This window comes from Larimichthys crocea, unplaced genomic scaffold (assembly GCF_000972845.2).
Source record: "Larimichthys crocea isolate SSNF unplaced genomic scaffold, L_crocea_2.0 scaffold90, whole genome shotgun sequence".
Classification (NCBI taxonomy): Eukaryota; Metazoa; Chordata; class Actinopteri; family Sciaenidae; genus Larimichthys; species Larimichthys crocea.
The window spans coordinates 192,468-214,598 of NW_020861222.1; the positions used below are offsets into that span (position 1 = coordinate 192,468).

The window sequence follows — 22,131 nt, forward strand, 5'->3', positions numbered from 1 at the left end:
TTCATCCTCAGTACAGTTGTCATGAACGGGGAAATTAGCTACAGAGACCAAAACTGTTTTTTGTACCAGGCTGTAAACATGTTGATTTCTGCTGTGAAGTTGGACATGGGGACTTGTGGAGACTGACTCACTTCTGAAGCCAGCCTCAAGTAGCCCTTTGAGGAACTGCAGCCACTTCCTGTGTTGGCTTCGTTTCACAGCAACAGGGAGGTTGGTTCTTGGTTGCAATAGCATTAGAAGAGTAAAAATAGAATAAAATAAAACCAAATTTGAAGTGAAAAGTTGAATCATGTGAGTAAAATGTAACAAATACAATAAGAATAAAAAAGTATAGTACATATGTGTACTATACACGTTATAAATGAAAGGATTGTGTGTAAAAGCGAAAAGTCTGTTCTTTATAGAACTATCACTGTATGAGTAAATAGTGGTACAATAAAAATAAGATATACTACGCTATGTACATATATGAAAATGAAAATGTATTGGTCATTGTAGCTGACTTGACTCTTGTTAGAGCCGATGGGTGGATGAGGGGACGTTCCACAAACGGCCTGAGCTGGTCTGGGTGCAGCCATGTCTCATTAAGCGACAGAGTACAGCGGCAGAAGTAAACGGAGAGGCGCCAGACCCGGACCGCTGCTTCTCACCTCCGCCCCCGGGACATCCATTCATCCACACGCCATCTCTCTTGCTGACATCATTCCAACATGTGAAAGACAACCAGTGACAGCTTCGACGAGCAGTTTGGGGAACTGAACAGGAGACGATCAGATACTGAGGAAGATCTCAAACGGAAACGATGAGCACCGTCTGCCTCACTCTGCAGGGTAAATCCAATTCATTTCATTTTGGAGGAATATCCAGCAGAATTCTACACATTTGTTCTTCTATTTTTGGTCCTGTTAGTGACATTTAATACAGTCGGACAAACTTGTAAAGATAAACTCTGGAGCATGGATGCTCGCTCTTTTCTCTTGTCTCTTGCAGTGCTGCTTCTTTGCAGATTTCTCAGGGCGCAGCAGCAGCTCATGCCCGGGTCTTGCAACTTTGAGCTGGGCACCTGTGGCTACACATCAGACCCAGAGTATGGGAGCTGGAGCATGAATGAAGAAGGTACAGTGTCATCATTAGCTCTCCTTATTGACAGAAATGAATGTAGAAATGTTTAGTGCTATTACATCCATTTGAACACACCATGCATAGCCTGTAAATATGCGTCTGTTAGGATTTTACTGATAACTGTATACTGGTGTATTTGTACTGTACATATCAGTACTCTTGTTGATACTACAAAAAAGTGAAAGTTATTTTGCAGAAATAAGCAGAATTGTAGAAATATGTACAACATTTATTAAATGTTGCCTTCACTGATTTTCAAGTCCAGCCAGCTTCTATTTAACAATGTACAATGGATTATTTTTATTTGAAATATAAGCCATGAAGACAACCTAAAGGGACAGTGAACGTAGTGAAAAGTATTAGAAGTACAAACAGCCTATAAGACATAGAAGAGCTGCTGCAAAGTGTGGGGGCTCCGTTGTCACGTTCCGGATCATTTAAAAATGGGCAAAGACGTGGATCGTACGTTGTTGAATGACACCTGGTTGCCCTAATGAGCCACCTGTTACAGTACCCAAGTAAACATGTGAGGAACTGCAGTTTTTGGCAGTTCAGTTGACTTCACATCACAGCCATGGAGATGACCTGTGACCCCAATGAGGGCAATGCTACCTGTGCAATGTGTATTCAACTAAGTAACTACTTTTACAATACAATTAGAGCTACACAAAGAATTTGTTTTGATTTTAACTTTTTATTTATTTATTATTATTTGTATCAAAAACGTCCAGTCATACCAGGACATGTAGTCTTAATATGTGCAATAATGTCTCTTAAATTGCTGGCCATACTCCAAATGATCCCAATGTGTCCTCAATACATAAAGAAGGCCAATTGCAGTTAGAAACTTGCAATAATAATTAAATTAAATTATAATAATGATTTCAAGTATGCACTATGACTAAATACAGATTAGAGACACACATATACACAGATACAGTAGCTGCATGATGAATTTAAATGAAAAGAAAAGAAGGAAAGTTAATATCTAGATCAGTGTTTGGTTTGTCTGTTCTGGGCTAAAAGTGAGTGAACTGACCTGGGGCACACTAGATCCAATCCAATCCAATCCAGTCCAAGAATATTTTCTGAAAGGAAAGGAGATAATGCCATACCATAATTCCTTGTGGCAAATCCACATCAGTAACATCCGCTATTGCATTACGTAAGTGCAGTCTGCACCGTGGGTGTCTTTTCCTACTTCACATCTTTCCTTGACCTCATGACGTTTTCCATTGAGCTCACAGAAAAATTTCGGTTTAGGTTTTGTCTGTTTGACTGCAGCCCAGTTCTTTTCCTCATTTATACCTTTCTCATCCGCATGTTCTCCATGGTTCACTGCAGCAGTTGTGTAATTAAACTGCAGAGCATTAGAATTGTTAAATGGTGCTTTTCCACAAAATGTGAAGTTAGTTAAAATTCATAAAGGGCCATTCAGGCTGGATTCACAGTATGTCTCTGAGGGAGGCAGGGTGATTTTCACATTAACTGCACTGGTCAGTGACTTTAATACAGTTTTAACTTGTTTGTTTATATGTACGCTAAAGTAAAGAACATATATGATGATTCTGGAACACATTCTCAAGTGTCTTTCTATGATTTCTCAGTGTTTATTTGACATCAAAGATAATGATGCTGTTTGGAAGTGTAAGTAACAATATGAGAATCATACCTGTGTTCAGATTTGACAGAGTTATGACTCAATAGGAGCATGATTTATCACTCAATTCACCTCAGGCATTATCTTTGCCTCATGACTATCCCTCCCTACCCTTCACCTCTCCAGTGCCCTTTTGAGCAGGTGTAAGGCTTTCTCTTTCTCTGTGGATTTGTCCTGCTGAATGTCCATGTCTTTTGCAGAATATATATTGTAACATCCTGAGAGTTCAAATGCTATCTACAACAATGAGATAAATTATAGAGGAGCACAATGAAATCCTGCTCATACTTCTTAAGCTCACAGCACACAGTGAAGTAACTATAAGAAAAAAAAAAAAAAAACGGGGGACACTTTAGCCTGGCAGCATTAGAGGCAGACTTTCATTTCTCCTTTTTTATCAGTAAAAATATAAATTGAATTAACAATTCATTAATGAATAATCACAGTTCATTTAATTGTATCTCCATACTCAGCATTCACTTACTGCTTTTTCCTCCGTTAAGATATAAATCTAAAGGGGTAGAGCTGAAAGGCATCACGCACTGGTAGAAAGTGATGTGTGTCAAAAGACCAGTACTGGTTATTGTCAGGTGCCTACACACCTCCTTAATTATTGCAGGTGGACAGGATACATCACTGACATAGGACATAGTTTGTTGTTTTAAATCATCACAGTCCAGTTAGGGTTTGGGCGTAGGTTTAGGTGTTAGGGTGTTCCAGTGTAGACACACTTCTATACTCCAGGTCTCCAACTGCACATCTGGGCTACTGTACCTCAACTACGTTCAACACTCTGCAACATGGCCAGTGTGTGTTTCATTTATGACATCCCAAACAAGAGACTAAAACACAAAAGAATGAAAAATGAAATTAAAATTTTGATGGCATATTAAGAAAGGGGAGTAAACAGTTGTACCAGTCTGTTTCGTGGTTTCCACATGGATTTGGAAAATATTCTGTTGATTTTCTAGAAGATTATCAGAATACCACAAATGTTGCATGAAAACTGGGCTTAAATTCATTTAGCATTGGTTGAATTTTAATATTGTAGAATAATGCCAAAATAACATCTAAATAACAGATATTAATGCAAACATTTATGTTGTGTTTTCAGTTGGTAGCCACATAATATTATTAGTCTGATGGGGAGGTTTCAGGTAATGGCAAGTAATGGCAACTGTTACTGTTTCATTTCATTTCATTCACTTCAGTCAGACTGTTGCAATGAAACTATATAAGTGCTCATCCTTAGGTCATCTTTGCTGTCATAATAAAGAGGAAGTGGCTGAATAGACTTGTCATTGACACATGGTTGCAGGCTTGCATTTAAACTTTCATGGTCATGACTCAGAATTTTCCGAGCTGAATCAGCTGCTTTTCTGTGTGTCTTACTTACTTTAACTTTGTGTGTGTGGCTACCCTCACAATGTGGCTATTGTTAGTTCTATCTTCACTGTTTTCTGGAGGATGGCGTAGACTGTCCCGTGTCTCCTCTTATACACATGCTCTTACCAGCTGCATCTTCTTTTCTTATGGGGTGTCTGGCTGTTCTTTAAAAACAATATAAGCAGTTATAAACAATTAAAGAAACTACTAATCTTACAAAGTCTATCTACTACTCAGAGGCACTGTGCTCTTTATTTATATTTTTGTTTTAGTTTATATTTTAGTTCCCTGACAATGTACCATCCCTCTCAAATGTGTGTTCTGGAGTAATTGAAATGGATTGAAAAACCTTTTACCAGCTACTCCTCAGTATGTATAATGTGAGTTATTAAAGAAATATATACTCGCCCTGGATGTGTGTGTGTGTGTGTGTGTGTGTGTGTGTGTGTGTGTGTGTGTATCTATTATCGTTTTCAGTCATCATAGTCATCACCAAGTACCTTCTTCATCATTTTGCAAACTAAACATTTTAACCTTTAGAACTGGGAAATTAATAGTAGTGCAGTAAAATTTAACACTACAACTGTCGTCCTCAAAAAGAAGTTAGTCTAGTGCAGTGTGGTGGCACTGAGCCTCTTTAAATGGGTCAAGACAACAAGCATACCAAGCCAAAATTTTCCAGGGTAGCCATGTTTCCATTGGAATCAGGTGGGCTCTTCCCTAGTTTTTATTTTTTTAAGAGACAAAAATGTTATGTGTGATAAAAATGTGACATCAGAGTGCTCGGAAAAATTCAGTCTGATTACAGTAGGTTGTCTGAAACTTGAAGTGCAACTGCACTGAAGCCACAACTATAGTTTATGTAAAGGGAGGAGGCACTGACCAGAGTTGTATACAGATCAACGGAAAAATATGAGCTAAATGCACAATATCAACTGTCAGGAAATTAACATGCACTCAAATCTATTCAGTCTAACTGTATCATGGGCAAGAGTAACAATTTGAGTGATTTTCAGCCATATTAGGTCAAAAGGCCGCAGACAAAGGCCAGTCTGTGCAGTCCTTTCCAACAGAGGAGCTACTGTAGCTCAAATAGATAAATAGGTTAATGCTGGTTCTGACAGAAAGATGTCAGAACACACAGTGCATCACAGTTTTTTGTATATTATCGGGTCAACACAGCACATGGCCATCAGAACTGGACCATGGAGCAATGGAAGAAGACATGCATCTAAGCATTGCTGTAGACCATGTCCCTGGTAATGGAAATGGTATTCGTTGATGGCAGGATAATGGCCTGCCACAAAGCAAACATGGTTTGAGGAGTACAACAACATCATGATGTTGACCTGGCCTCCAGATTCTCCAGATCTCAATCCAGTCGTACATCTATGGCACATGCTGGACAAACCATGGAGCCCCACCTCACAACTTACAGAACTTCAAGGATCTGCTACTAACGTGTTGGTGGTGGATACCACAGAACACCTTCAGATCTCTAGTGGAGGCTGTGACTGAACAGGTCAGGGCTGGTTGCAAAAGTATACATTTTATGGGTTACTGTAGATTACAACTTCGCTATCATCATATTGTTAGATTCCACTGTATCTATTTATGTTTTGACTTTTCCTGAAAAGAATCAGTGGCCTTGATGATGTCATTTTCTTTGAGTCAGAGAAGTTTTTTTATGTGAGTTCTGAAATGGGATAACAAAACAGTTGAAGATGACCTGACTTGAAATCTTGTTGGCAATCTTGTTAGCTGGAAGAAATGGAATTAAAAGTGTGATAATGTGCCGATCTCCTTCATTCTAAAAGTGTGTCACCATATTCCAAGCCAGAAATTCCAATCAACTCCCCCTTTTTTGTGTGCATCAAGCCACAAAGCATCCAAAAGCAGCTCCTTCTGTTTATGATAATCTGTCAGCACAGTTTATGTTCCCACTGTTAAGATAAGTGGCAGTACTGTAAATTGTGTGTGCCATCTCTCTTCTAGCCAAGCCTTTAGGTCTCAGTTTGTACTCACTGTAGGCAGTACGCTGCATATTCCCTGAGCCACCAAAAACAGAGTTCTACCCCAAGAGCTTCAGCAGAGAACCAGCACTAAACCCCTAACCAGACTAAGAGGGAATCATCTTGGAGTTGGTAATAGACTACACCCTCTGTGGCAATAAATAGGCTCATAAAAAAGAAGACAGGACCACGGTAGTATTTTCTGTTTGGTTGCCATGGCAGTGTGGGCTTGAGCTGAGAAAGTTGAACCAAAAAAAGAACCCAGGGCAGAGTTTGTGGTAAAACGCGGGAAGGATGTCCTAGGTGATTATATTCACTAAACAGAGACATCAGAGGCAAAGACTTCAACCTGTGTTGGATAGGATAAACAGAAAGACAGGGATGTATGGAGTGAGGTGGAGAGCTGTCACCGCTGTATCAAAGACCACCACAATAAATACTCCGTATCTCTCTCTGGACTGTTTAGAACTTTTCCTGGCCAGTTTCCGACTTCCAATATGTTGACAACTTAAGGTGAAAAGTTCTGTTAATATTAGAGTACTCCATAAACACTCTCCTCTCCTCTCCTCTCCTCTCCTCTCCTCTCCTCTCCTCTCCTCCATGGCTCACTTGCTATTCTCCTGCTAGTAAGATTCCCAATGAACATCATTTGACCAAATAAGGGATCACAGATACAGCCATAAAGCCTCCTGCCTCCCCTCCCCAACCTGATTTAGAACTGAGGGCATATAAACCAGCTTTCCATAAACACACTTTATATTCACTAAATAGCCTCTGTGTGCTCTAAGACATGAATGGGTAAAACGTCTTTAAGCTGTGCATGAAAAGAAGCAAGTTGAAACTTACTTATCTCAGGGATTCAGTCATTACTATTTTTTTATTACTAGTAGTATTTACTTCAGAAAGTACATCATTGTCTCTGTTTAACTTATTTTAGGGCCAACAAGTAATACACATATTTAATTGGTTTTTTCTACGTTTCATTTGAAGTGAAAAAAGAATCTCTAAAGTATCTCTTCTTCTTCTAACTTTTTTGCATTTTGTATCTTATCAATACATAATTATAATAATAATCGGTGTGGGTACCTCTGTTGTGAAGCAAAGTTGTGAATTCACATGTTACCTGGAACACATTTGTAATCCGAAATTAGTAATTAAGAACTTTCTATTCTGATTAACAGTACTCCCTTTAATTCCAGTCATGTTTTCAGACAATGCCTGTATTAGCATCTAGATTTTTTTTATTCAGGATGAGTTCATGTTTGTTTCATAGTGGTGACTCTGCCAGATGACTCAGGTACTCAAAGATAAGACCGTCAAGCAGATTTGTTGAGTAGCTTGAATGTACTTTCCTGTATAATATAATAATATGAAGTGCTATCGTGCTATGAAGAAATTCTGAATTTGATCACCTTTCTTCATTTTGTTGTCACAGGACATTTGATAACAGTGGACTCAGCCTTTTTGCATGACCAAAAACAGGCTGTTCTAGTCAGTCCGGTTCTGGACCAACAGGAATGGAGCTGTGTCAGGCTGGTGTACCAGATCACTGGACAGGGTTCTCTGCAGCTCCACCTCAGACCGGATCGCGATAACTTTGACTACCGGCTCTGGAATGCCAACAAATCCTCTGACAGCTGGCTCATTGCGAGTGTGGACCTACCCAACACCACAATCCCTTACCGGGTAGGTATGGCTGCCAATCAAAGTGCTCTGTGTTTGAAGGAGTCACCGTTTTTTGAAAAATGCGAAATTAGTGCCCTGTTCCATAACAGAACAGGGCACTGTAGGCTTGACTGCTGGTGCTGAAGAGTTTGGAAAAGTGTTACAGAGTCAGAACAACCCACCTACACCCCAGCTGCATTTGGTTTTAATTACCTGTCAGCTTACACATTTATAGATATATTTTTAGTCTACAGTTGTCATACCAGCCTAATAATCCCAGTCAGCAAAATAGTGAGGTCTAGTAGCCTATTTATACAGGAGCAATGTTTCTACAAGCTCAGAAACTCTCTGTGTGTGACCACGGGAACCGGGAATGGGTTTAAGGGTCTGAGGGTCTGAGGGTAGTCCTCTCCTGATGGCCTGATTACTACTGATGGTTCAAAATACATCCCTGGCTGTTGTGTCACTGGAATCGATATGAGAGTGGGAGATAAAGAGTGTGTGTGATTGAGCTGAAAGCACAGATTAGCAGACATAAACAGCTGATTGTTTTGTGGTGGTTAGATGATAACGCAGGAATAAATCACCATTAGACACTCAGCAGATTGTTACTTTGGAATCAGGTGCTCTGGAGTTTATCTTAACCTTTGTATGTCTGCTGTCATCCACATTTTTTCCTTATGTGTGACAATGTTTTAAATACTGCTGTGATTTTGACTTACGTTTACTTCCTGCTTCAGTTGATGACTTGAAATTTAGTGTGGACACTGTAAAGAATCCCAGCCTTCACACTGATATTGGCCTATTTTTAATATTCCATTCTATAGTGTGGTTGCTTATCTACCAGTGAAATTTTTGTGTCAGTGAAGGAGCAGCAGTGCTGAACTTACATACATAATATATGGCTTTGCTTGCTGATCTAAATTTAAAGAAAGCTGACCCTCCTTAAACACAGAGTGAGTATGAGACCCACAAGACCATAAAAAAAGAAGCCATGATGTCATCTGTCTAAATTTTAAGTGCTTCCTTATAGTTAACCACAGCACTAACCTCGTCTGAACAATTCTTCAAGTTGATGTATAGAACTGAGAGAGAATAAACAGTAGAACATGGTATTAACTGAAACCTTGGAGACTGTGAGGTTGTTCCACGTGCCATGCTGAGTTATGAGGGGAAAATAGAACGACATTATTTAAGGTAATGGCATGACAAACATTTAAAGGCTGGCTGTGCGGTTACTGAAATTACTAAAGTATGGCTATGGACCAGTGTTTATAGCTCTAGAATTAGAGCTTGGATTATTGGCCAGTGCACTCCAATGCACTGACGGGGAGATTTACAGTTTATGTAGTTTAAGTGAGTCAGAGTTTATTCCCTAGACTTTGCATTTTAAATGTTGTTAATGTGTTGACCTGTGATCTGTGATATGATGGGCTGTATTGTGACATAATGTGAAATGTGACTTGATATACAAGGGATGATTCAGGCCATGCCCATATGTTTATGTGTGTTTCTAAGAACTTATAATCACATCCATTTAAAAGTCTCAGTTGGTTGCCAGTGAGTTGGAGAATTAATTTTAGCATACTGCTGCTGGTCTGTGAGTCCCTCACTGGATTAGGACCAAATTATATCTGTGCCATGCATTCTCCACATGAACCTTCTGCAACATGCTGTCCTGGTCAAGAGAAAACAAATGAGAGATGAACATGCTATGCTACAGTGTGACATGATTTTGGCATAAATTAATCTGATATGATATAAATGAGATGTATCATGAAGGGACATGATAGAACATTACTGAATACCTTCTATTACAGGGTGTTGTTAAACCTGTGCTTTCTTCTACAGATTTTGCTGGAAGGTCGACCGGGAAGTGGCTTTGGGAACAGTGTGGCCATCTTTGAAATACACATTGTTCCTGGTTACTGCATAGGTCAGTCAGTGACAACATCATATCAAGCCAGATGTTTCAACCTGGATGTACAGTCTGAAGTTAAATTATATTTAAAACTATAAAATATGTACAATTGAGTAATAGCTGTCTTTGCTGTTCCTGTTACCAGAGTGTAACTTTGAGGAGCATCACCTGTGTGGGTACAGTAACAGCTGGAACCCAAACGTCAACTGGTACGTTGGGGGGAGTGTGAACAGAGAGCCTGATTTTAACTTGCCTGGAAACCACACCAACAATAACCAGAGAGGTATATGCTCTCTCTCTCATCCTCTCTCGCACTCCCTCTAACCTCGTCATCCTCTCTCGCTCTCGCTCTCTCTCACACACACACACACAACACACACACACACACACACACACACAAACACACACACACACACACACACACCATCCATAATTGAGTTCATTTAGTTAGTTAATAAAAGTTATTCAGATTGTTGTTGAAGAACCTTTTCAGCTTGTTATTTTGACAGCTGCAGATAGACACAGACAAACAGTAACATACTGTCTGTCTGTCATACTATCTTAACCTAAAAGGGAAATTGCGTGTAACAATAGTAGTTATGAAACATAACACAATCGAATCAATAATGAAATTAAATCTCAGATTATAAATTGTTTTCAAACTCTTAAATTTGGGTTTACAGTAGCCTTACTGCAGAAAAAAGTATCAAATATTCAGAGAAACTTTTCAGAGCATTACTGCAGCGTGAACCAACTTTCATTTTCACTGCTTATTACAGTTTTTTCCAATTGCTTAAACACAATTTTGCAAACTAGGCTGCTTTTATCAAAACACTAACACAGTTGTCTAACCAACTACACACTGTTGGGCATAATGAAAAGCACTCTTATCTTTAGTATGCTTTGCCATAATACTAACATAGTTCAAACTGTAGAATTCTTCAGATTGTTCACATGCACAGAAATATTTGCAGATACACACATGTGCTATTAAGATATTTTTATTTTTTATTTTTCACCAAACAGGTCAGTGCAACATATGCACAGCAGATATATTTACATTGGAGTGAACTAAAATATGCTCACAAAACAGTATGCTGAAAAATACAATTGCAGAAAAAATGTCAGCCTGTAAAAAAATAAAGAAATAAAGAGGAAAGCAAAATAATTTGACAACACTGCTCTACCCCGACCTCTCATTCAAACCCTCCCTCTTCCTCTTCCTCTCTCAGCAATGTCTTCCAAAGATGCTCACCTATGCTCTTTTATTGCTTACTTCCTGACTGAAGTGTTAACAATTACATAACACCTGTTTGGCCAGGTGGCACATATAGTGGCCAATGAGCTCATGTAGTGTCATTTTAAATGGCACTGTTTTGAAATTGCAAACATGTGACTATATGTCAGATTGTTGTGTCTTATGCAGAGAACCGCATTCAGTACACTTAAAGACATTTCCAATTGCAAAATGTGTGTAAAGCAGAAAATGTGTTTACAGTTTTGGAGATTTGAGATGAGGTTTTGCTCCCTGTGTGTCAGTTTAAATATTTGTGCTATCCATGTCCTTTCAGTGTGTTAGCAAGTCTGACTGTGTGACTGCATAGAAACAAGTCTGACTCATGGCCCCATCATAAGAGTACACCTGCACTGATGTGTGAAGGAGGAGCTAGAGGAGATTCCCAAGCAAACATTTTTATTATCAACTCAAATGAAATCATGTGACTCTGATCCACTCTGTGAGAGGTGTTATGATCACTGTCAATGTGAACATCATGTCAGAACACTTGACAGTTCAACATACATATACACACATATATATACAGGGACGGACTGGCAATCTGGCATACCGGGCATTTGCCCGGTGGGCCGACGTGCTATTTGGGCCGACAAGTCCCGATATATATATATTTACCGAGGTTATCACACACCCCAAACACACTCTTGGGCTTAGCGATGGGCAATGTGGGCCGCGCAGGAGCGGGTGGTGGGCTGGTTACGCTCGGGCGCGTGGCGCATCTATGGCGCACAAGAAAAAGGTTCGCCTGGGGGGGGGGGGGTTGTGAGCTGCTCTGGTCCTACATCTCCTGTCTTTTTCTTTCTTTTGTCACACTGTTCCATCAATAATCAGTTTTGAAGTTTTGTCTGAGGAATTGTAAACAACAAAGATTCCTGCTTAAGCACCAAGCATCATTGATGTAAACACATTACGTCCTGTCAGTGCAGAACAAAGTCTGCCTGTTGACTGCAGTAACTTGATGTCATTGGATGTTATGTTGGAGGCTGGTCTCTGTACAGCTGTGGGCACAGGAGTCTCTGATTTTCCACTGCTTGGTTAGCCTTGGTCATATTTAATCTATTTGGTTTTCCTGTGTGCCGACAATAGCCAGGAGGAGGTTGGGTAGTCAAGCAGCCTGAGGTTCAAGCAGCTTTTGTCTTGGCTGTCTTCCCCCTTCTCCTGCGGTGGTTGCACAGCTCATGATGGTGTTTTGCTGGCTGGAATGGCTGGATTGTGGAAAAGTGTCTCAAGGTTAATTCCAGTCCCTGCACATCCTTTTCTGCTGCTGATGAGTGTTTTTTTTCCCTGTAATATATTCTTCAGTAATAAAAAAATATCAGATCAAAAAAAAAAAAAGGGAGCTGCTGGCTACTTCATGCCCTGCTATCAGCAGGGTAATAGAGGTAATGTGCTGCATCTGAATAAACTTGAACCAGGCAGAATCCCACTGACATTCCAAATCACATTTACAAACGACACCTGGCCATGACATAATCACAAAATATTCCACTTTGAACAGTTCATGGTCTGCCAGTTTAAAACATCCAGGATCCAGCTGCATATAAAGTTGTGACCAAGGCTCTGTAGTTTGACAGTCAGTTTACGAGGATTGATGGTTCTGGAGGCAGAATCTGTAATCAGGAAGGTGTGCTGGCCTGTGAAATGAGCTGCTTTATTGTTTGGTTAGAATGAAGACCTGCATGTTTGGATCGCTGTGGCTCGTTATATATCTGTGCTCATTGCTGTCAGTACAGAACACATCTGTTTGATCTTAAAACACTGATGGAGCTCTGTGTGAATCACTATACATGAGTCATTGTAACAGTTCATCTGGGAATCTCTTTTTCAGTCCTATGACAACTTGGAAATTCACACACATCTTATGTGACTGTTTTAACTCATATTCATGCTCATGTTCCACTGCTCCAGGCCACCACATGTATGTGGACTCCGTGTACGCCAAGCACTTCCAGGAAGTGGCCAAGCTGACTTCACCCATGACTACAGAGCCCATGGCCGGTTGCCTGTCCTTTTACTACCACAGAGACCAGGAGAGAGGAAACATTTTCTCAGTTTTCACCCGAGACCAACTGGGCCACTACGAGGAGCTCTGGACACCAGAGGTGTATGCTACTGCTGGCTGGTCTCTGGTCGGCATTGACATCAAGGCCCCACATCCCCTTGAGGTCAGTACAGGAGCAAGAATGCACAGTCATAGTAAGATGGTGAGGTTCATATGATTAATGATTTCTTTTTCATCGTGTAGGTTCATTTTTCAAGGACAAAGCCAACATTTTTACTTCCAACAAGGTCTTTGTTGTTTACTATACAGTCCTTTGGATACAAATTAAAAATACAAAGTTCAGTCAGGTACTGGATTCAAGGTAATTTATGAAATGCATTTTATAACTTCATTCCAGACCTTTTGTATCTCAGGATAGTTCCACAAGCAGTGAAATAACATGCCCTTTTCTACACTGCATTTAACACAGATATCAGGAATATTTGGATTCATCTTATTCAGTCTATCTGCACTAACACAATTCCTCATCATCCAATTCTATTGAATCTGCCTCTGAGATATATTTTTGCAAGTCATTTATCAAATCAAATCAATTTTATTTGTATAGCCCAAAGTCACAAAGTACATTTACCTCGGAGGGCTTTACAATCTCACCTCAGGAAGAGCTACAGAGGAGGGATCCCTCTCCCAGGATGGACAGACGTGCAATGGATGTCACGTGTACAGAACAAATCAACACAAACATATTGTACAATTACAATGACTGACAAAATGACAATGAATTACAATGAATGATAAAATGACCACAGTAGCAGATAATGCAATAATGACAGTAATAATATGTGTAGTGGACGTCGTGCAGGATCACAGCAGCAGCCACGATCCACGAGAACCTGCTGGATGACAGAGCACAGAAACTCCGGGGAAGTTTGGTTAGTAACATGCATTAATGTGACATGTATGTCCACAGATGGTGAGAGGGAGAAAGAGGGAGGGAGAGAGAGGGAGAGGGAGAGGGAGAGAGTCGGAGAGAGGGAGAGAGAAAGGGAGAAAAAGAGGGAGAGAGGGAGAGAGAAGGGAAGGAGAGTCCCCCGGCAGTCTAATCCTATGGCAGCATAACTAAGGGATGACCTGAGCCAGCCCTAACGATAAGCTTTATCAAAGAGGAAAGTCTTAAGTCTACTCTTAAAAGTGTTGACCGTGTCTGCCTCCTGAACCCAGAATGGTAGTTTGTTCCACAGAAGAGGAGCCTGATAGCTGAAAGCTCTGGCTCCCAATCTACTTTTGGAAACTATAGGAACCACAAGGAACCCAGCATCCTGAGAGCGCAGTGTTCTAGAGGGGTAGTAAGGTACTATGAGCTCTTTTAGATATGATGGTGCCTGACCATGAAGAGCTTTGTAAGTAAGGAGAAGAATTTTAAATTCTATTCTAGATTTAATAGGTAGCCAATGCAAGGAAGCCAAAATGGGAGAGATGTGATCTCTGATCTTGGTTCCTGTCAGAACACGTGCAGCAGCATTCTGAATTAACTGCAAAGTCCTAAGAGACTTATTGGAGCAGCCTGATAACAAAGAGTTACAATAGTCCAGCCTTGAAGTAACAAATGCGTGGACTAGTTTTTCTGCATCCGCCTGAGAGACAATGCGTCTGATTTTAGCGATGTTACGTAAGTGGAAGAATGCAGTCCTCGAAATTTGTTTTATGTGGACGTTAAAGGACAAATCCTGATCAAAAACAACTCCAAGATTCTTTACAGTGGAGCTGGAGGCCAGGGTGATCCCATCTAAAGTAACTAAGTCTCTAGAAAGAGAGTTTCTGAGGTGTTTGGGTCCAATTACAAGAACTTCAGTTTTGTCTGAATTTAACATCAAAAAATTGTAGGTCATCCAACTTTTTATATCCTTAAGGCATGCTTGGAGTTTAGTTAACTGATTGGTTGCATCAGGCTTGATCGATAAATATAATTGGGTGTCGTCAGCATAACAATGAAAATTGATAGAGTGATTCCTAATAATGTTCCCTAAAGGAAGCATATATAAACTGAATAGAAGTGGTCCAAGTACAGAACCTTGTGGGACTCCATGACAAACTTTGGTCTGCATGGAGGATTCATCATTGACGTGAACAAACTGAGATCGATCTAAAAAGTACGATTTAAACCAGCTTAGGGCGGTTCCTTTGATGCCAATTCGATGTTCCAGTCTCTGTAAAAGAATTTGATGGTCAATGGTGTCAAATGCAGCACTAAGATCTAACAGGACAAGTACAGAGATGAGTCCTTTGTCTGATGCCATTAGGAGGTCATTTGTAACTTTGACTAATGCGGTCTCTGTGCTATGATGCACTCTAAATCCTGACTGAAAATCCTCAAATAGACTATTGTTATGGAGAAAGTCACACAGCTGATTAGCTACAGCTTTCTCAAGTATCTTAGACAGAAAGGGAAGGTTTGATATCGGTCTGTAGTTGGCTAAGACCTCTGGGTCTAGAGTGGGCTTTTTAAGAAGAGGTTTAATTACAGCTACCTTAAAGGACTGTGGTACATATCCTGATAATAAAGACAGATTAATCATATCCAATAACGAATTACTAACTACAGGTAAAACATCCTTGAGCAACCTGGTTGGGATGGAGTCTAAGAGACAGGATGACGGCTTAGCTGCAGAAATGATTAAAGTTATTTGATGAAGGTCGATGGGGGAAAAACAGTCTAAATACATATCAGGTTTTACAGCTGTTTCAAAACTTGCTGTATCAGAATGCAGATCAATGCCTGTTGAGGGCAAGAGGTGATGGATTTTGTCTCTAATAGTTATAATCTTATCATTAAAGAAGCTCATGAAGTAATTGCTGCTTAGACCTAAAGGAATAGATGGTTCAGTAGAGCTGTGATTCTCTGTTAGCCTGGCTACAGTGCTGAAGAGAAACCTGGGGTTGTTCTTATTCTCCTCAATTAAAGAAGAGTAGTAGGCTGCTCTGGCATTACGGAGAGCCTTCCTGTATGTTTTGAGATTATCTTGCAGGACTAGATGAGATTCTTCCAGTTTAGTGGCACGCCATTTACGTTCAGAATGAGATTCTTCCAGTTTAGTGGCACGCCATTTACGTTCAGATTTACGAGTCTCTTGCTTTCATTTACGAGTCTGCTGGCTATACCATGGTGCTAGCCTTCTTTGTTTAATTATCTTCTTTTTCAGAGGTGCAATAGAGTCTAAAGTTGTCTGTAATGAGCCTGTAGTACTATCAACAAGATGATCTATGCATTGGGTTTCTTATGAGTCTTTTTCTTGATTCCTCACCAGTACGTTATAGATTAAGGATATCTGACCAATGCCACCACAATTATTCACTGCTAGGTTTTCTAATATGGATGCAGGGAATTGTATATAGTGTGTCTGTGCATAAATAAAACTCCTTAACTGTTCTTCAGATGAAACTAGTTTCTTCACCTTGTATACATCCATAACTTTACAGATGCCCTTTGTTGTCCACATTTTAAAACCATGGTCTTTTCTGCCATCATTCCCCCATATTGATGAAAAGCATGAAAGAAATGACTGTCCGCTGTGCTGGACATTAATTGTGTTTCTAACAAAGGGGTTATCAGTGAGCCGCTTCAGTTTTTGGCAGGTGCAGAGTATAAATAAGTCTCAGGCTGCAGGCCTTTAGTGCAGACACTTTCAGTTTGTACCCATGGTCAGTAAGGTTCAGGTGAAACCCAGCACATCGCAGCTCTAAGTTGAGCAGCCCACAAATACCTTTGTAAATTGTGTAATTTAAAATAACCCTCCTTTCTCATATGGCAGATAAAGGAGTGATAGTCTCAAACTCTACTTCTTCTGTTATTCTAAATAAACATTGTAAATAGTATATTCATTTTTATTTAATTTATACATACTAAAAGGGAGATTGGTATAGATGACCAACTATTCTACAACTATTAAATGACGACTCAATTAGCACCTCTAAAATATGCAGGAAATTTAAACCAGAAAGCCATCTGGGATGAAATCTCCATCTAGGAGTGGCTTTAACTAGCCCTTGGGCTTTGTACACAAGTAAAGTAGGAGAGTTCTCTGACAGTAGTATGCTGTTATACAGCATACTACTGCTTACTACTTAGTTACTTTAGATGGGATCACCCTGTCCTCCAGCTCCACTGTAAAGAATCTTGGAGCTGTTTTTGATCAGGATTTGTCCTTTAACGTCCACATAAAACAAATTTCGAGGACTGCATTCTTCCACTTACGTAACATCGCTAAAATCAGACGCATCATGTCTCAAGCGGATGCAGAAAAACTAGTCCATGCATTTGTTACTTCTAGGCTGGACTATTGTAACTCTTTGTTATCAGGCTGCTCTAATAAGTCTCTTAGGACTTTGCAGTTAATTCAGAATGCTGCTGCACATGTTCTGACAGGAACCAAGATCAGAGATCACATCTCTCCCATTTTGGCTTCCTTGCATTGGCTACCTATTAAATCTCTGGCGTTCATGAGAAATAGAAGCTCTGCGTATGTGTTGCGGAGGGCTGCCGGTCGCCGCAGTCATTCCGGACCCGTGACGCAGCAGGGACGGAGACTGTGTGAGGTGACGCATTGTCTAACATTGAAATGTATCTGAACATATGTATGTTCCGGAGCTGTTCCGCATGCAGTGTATTTTAGGCTTGAAACATGCAGTTTTGTTTCATTTGGGAGGGTTTGGGGGTCATGTTCACCTCCAAGATCATCTGAGACCAGCCACTCGGACAGCTGCTGCAGCAATCGGTTTGCATAACCAAAGAATTTCTGCACAAACTGTCAGAAACCATCTCAGGGAAGCTCATCTGCATGCTCGTCGTCCTCATCGGAATCTTGACCTGACTCCAGTTTGTCGTCGTAACTGACTTTAGTGGGCAAATGCTCACATTTGACAGTGTATGACAGGTTGGAGAGGTGTTCTCTTCACGGATGAATCCTGGTTTTCACTGTTCAGGGCAGATGGCAGACAGCGTGTGTGGCGTCGTGTGGGTTTGGTTTTCTGATGTCAGTGTTGTGGATCGAGTGGCCCATGGTGGCGGTGGGGTTATGGTATCGGCAGCCGACGAACACAGGTGCATTTTATTGATGGCATTGTGAATGCACATAGACACCGTGACGAGATCCTGAGGCCCATTGTTGTGTCATTCCACAGGCCACAATCAGAAGGAGATGTGTTGCAGTGCGTGAGGCAAATGGTGGTCACACCAGATACTGACTGGATCCTGACCCCCCCCAGACCCTCCCAATAAAACAAAACATGCCATAAAAACTGTTGACTGATATTGAAGTCCCTTTGCATAGGGAAGTGTGGGATACAAAATAAAGTGGCATGTGTGAAGCTCACTTAAATCCAAAGACCAAAGTGATGAGACAAGTTGAACCTTCTGACTACTGTACTTGCTGTTTAGTGGTCTGCAGCATTCTGTAAATGTAACAGTTTTACACATATTCAGCTAAATGAGATGGATGTATAGATGCACCAGGAATGACTTTCTGTACTTTTGTTTGACTGCCAGCTTTTTTGTGGCTGGATTGTATTTGTAAAGTCTTCAAATATGGATGAGGACAGTGATATTGAGTTACTTGCTCCAGCTGTATATCTACAGTAGTATTAATGAAACCTCGAAAACAAACAAATGAGGGAGGGTGGAGAATTTGGAGCCATCCATGGTTGTTCTTTATTTACTGCGGCTTGGGTCCTACAGACATGACTCCTCCATCCTGAACTTGAATTAGATTGTAAAGGATGACTTATACTTCTGTGGCTCTGAAGAAGCTTTGTCAAACCCTGATCATGTGATCTGGGTGATCTCAGCTTAGGCTGTAAAATTGAAAGAGAAACTACACAAAGGGACCAGTGGAGTGTGATGTGGGCAGATGTGGCAAGTTCCATCATTGGAAATGTGAGACCAGTGTTGTTGGAGATTGACCCATAATGACTAGTCAGGTTATTCTCAGGCTCTGCTGCACAGATTTTTACTGTTATTTTTACATCTGTCTTGTAAATCGCCCAACAAAAAAAAAGACAAATGACAATCAAAAACACTTTTGATTATGTTCTCTTGGTTCTCACAGTCTGGTGCATCTGGTGTAGATGCACTCTATATGGAGGTATAGACTGAGATTACCTCTAAAGATGCCATCTGTCAAACACCACCCAGGGTTCTGGGTCCTGTGCTCTTCTATTTCAAGATTGCATGTTTTTGATTCAGTAACTATAGATATTATGCAGTAATGATGACAGTTTATGGGTTATTAAAAGTCAATGATGACATGCATTCATTAGAATTTTTTTTTTTTGTTGAATTCCAGGATTCAAGAAACAAAAAAATTAGTCTACTTTTTGACAGTGTTTGCCACCTTGTCTTGACTGGAGCATACAGTTCAATGTTTTCCAGAATTTTAAGCTGCATCTACAAATGGAATTTGAGTTCAAAAATTGGACTCCAGGGTGGGAATTGTCAAAGCCATTCCTCAGTCATACATATCCCATGCTAGTTCGTAATGTTTTTTTGTTTGAAAGTTAACAAAAACTTGGCATGGGAATTTTGCCTTCTTAGGTTTCCTTAAGAAATAGTGGTTTCTGAGCTCTGTTTATTCGGTGCGATGACCTTTACAGCTTCTCTGTGACACCAATTCTCAAATTCCTTGGTTTTATTTATGTTGAGCTGTAGGTTGTTCTCTTTAGACCACCCTGAAAGATTGTTTATTTCATCATGATATGAAGTCTCGGCTGTTTGACCTCATGTTGGTGGTGTCATCTGCAAACTTAACACTGGAGTTCTCTTTGTCAGTCACTGGTGTTAAATTTCAAGTACCATAGTGCTGAGTGAAAAGGTAGACATTGTCATTCTCAGTGTGTGTGAAGACTGAATCCAGGCTTTTTGGTTGGGAAAGGCTTTTATTGTCCTATTATTGTTATGTTTGTTGATGCATGATGTTATTAACGATGTATATTACTCAACATTGATGTGGTTCTCCTGGGTGGCAGCAGTTGTGGTGATATAGCTTCATGTGTCCACACTTTAACTGTTTAACTGTGAAACTTTTAATCAGCAGGGAGTAATTTGGCAGGAGATGCAGGGAAATGAAAGGTCTGATTGTTTGAAATCTGAGTGGGGGAGGGCTTCATACCTGGCAGGAATATTCTTGTAAACATGTTTCAGGGTATTGTATCCCTTTAATACCCTTAACATCTGGGAAACACTGTCCATCAACTTTGTTTGAGCAGCAAGCATCATTGATGCAAACACAGTCTTCTTCATCTTACCAGAGTTCTTGTAGTGGCATTGGCTGGGTTTTCAGAAGATCTGAAGATCTGCTGCACTTAATCATTGTATTAGCTTTTATTATTATTATTATTTATTATTTTAGCTTACCTTTGCTTCTGTAATAAAGACAAAAAAACAACATGTAGCCAACTAATCTGCATGCATTGTCATCACCACTATTGAAACATTTCTGCTCAGGTAATGTTACCTTCACAGACAGACCAGACGAAAAAGTGAACTGAACTCTGGAGGTCCTTTTATGGCATTTGATATACATGACATTATATAATTATGATGGCAGCTGTGTCCACATACTCTCAAAAGATAAAGCTTAACCTCTTAACAACTCTTAAAGTGATGTTACATGATGATGATGACGATGATGATATAATTAAATGTTTGTTGTGATATTAAAATCTCTTGTTTCAACTGTGTGAAACTGTAACTCTATGATAGTATTGCAGACTGTTGTTAATACTGTGAATGAGTTGAAACCAAGACAAACAGTAATTTTCTGCTTTGTTGGCTTGTGAGAGATAATTGCTGCTAAGCCTTTTCCTGTCTGTGTCATTAATCTAGTGTGCTTTTCAGACACGTCAGTACTGGCAGATATGGCTGGGATCCTTTCATTTCTTCCATTCAATTGTTGTTGTTTTTTCATCTTATGCCGCAGTGAGATCATTTTTCTTCCAACATATGGTACTTCCCTTTGTCATTGTTGTGTTGTGTGCAGCTGAGTAGACAAACACACACACTCCTCTGTTGCTTTCCCCTGCTCTCACATGTGTATTCCTCCCTGTGACTCCATGGTTTCCTTTCCTTTCCTTGTGCTCTCATCCAGAACACCTCCCACAGCCTGCTGCTGCCTCTGTGGAAAGAAGCTTGCGTAACATTACTAACTGGGTCGGTTCCTCTGTCTAGTCAAGCCAAGAATCGTACAGAACTTTTCCATCAAGCAGCGCTCTGCTGACTAACCCATGTTCCTGAATTTACCATACACTGATGTCACTGTCTAGCTTCTACAGCTGTCTCATGTTACTCTCCCCACATGTCCTCAAATCACACAGCAGGTTCTCATGATAAATAGATCTAAGTCAAACATCATAAGTCAAAGCTCATTACCCATCTGTTAACAATTACTGTTTATTCCTGTTTGTGTGTTACCAGGTGGTGTTTGAGGTGGCTTTTAACAGTGCCAGAGGTGGATATGTTGCCATAGATGACATCTCCTTTTCCCCTGAATTCTGCTACACTGACACAGGTGAGGAGACATCCAGATCCACAAGCACACACTGTTCTATTATCTCAGTACTGGATCAGTTTAATTTTGCTAGTAAATATGCTGGACTCAAAGTCTGAGGTGTTACTTGTGGCCACTGGAGGCTGCAGAGACAATTCATACCTCACAAAGTATTGGACTTACTCTATACTGAACAGTTTTGTTATTATTGCTAGAGTTAGGGAGGCTCAGAGATTCTTAACAACACTTCAGGCAAAGGCAGTGTACAGCATCACTCAAAACCCCTGGATAAACGGAAAGATGAAAAAAGAAGATAAACTGCTAAGAAAAATGGAAGTGGACTCGCAAACAACACCAGGGATGGAGCAAGGCTGGTGGAGACACGAATCGCAGAGTGCAGATGTAGAAACAACCAGAGCTGGACGCAGTGGAAGGATGGCAGAGTTCTGTTTTTTTCCTGAAGCATAGGGAGGTCGTAATTACTGACTGAACAATATAACGGAGAATCGTCCAAAATCAGCACAGGTTG

At 40.3% G+C, this 22,131-nt stretch overlaps 1 protein-coding gene across 4 annotated transcripts in view; it reads left to right on the forward strand.

Moving 5' to 3' along the window:
• Window positions 1–205: 205 nt before the first annotated feature.
• The window catches only part of mamdc2a (MAM domain containing 2a), a 33,837-nt gene continuing 11,911 nt past the window's right edge, over window positions 206–22,131 (forward strand). For all 4 annotated transcript variants that reach the window (XR_003462203.1, XM_027277194.1, XM_027277196.1 and 1 more), the window contains exons 1-8: window positions 206–291; window positions 518–830; window positions 991–1,116; window positions 7,616–7,866; window positions 9,697–9,781; window positions 9,912–10,049; window positions 12,972–13,228; window positions 21,530–21,623. Coding sequence is in view for 3 of the 4 variants with exons in the window: in XM_027277194.1 (XP_027132995.1) it covers window positions 803–830; window positions 991–1,116; window positions 7,616–7,866; window positions 9,697–9,781; window positions 9,912–10,049; window positions 12,972–13,228; window positions 21,530–21,623 (979 nt within the window). In the remaining variant the exon portion in view is untranslated. The remainder of the gene's footprint in view (window positions 292–517; window positions 831–990; window positions 1,117–7,615; window positions 7,867–9,696; window positions 9,782–9,911; window positions 10,050–12,971; window positions 13,229–21,529; window positions 21,624–22,131) is intronic.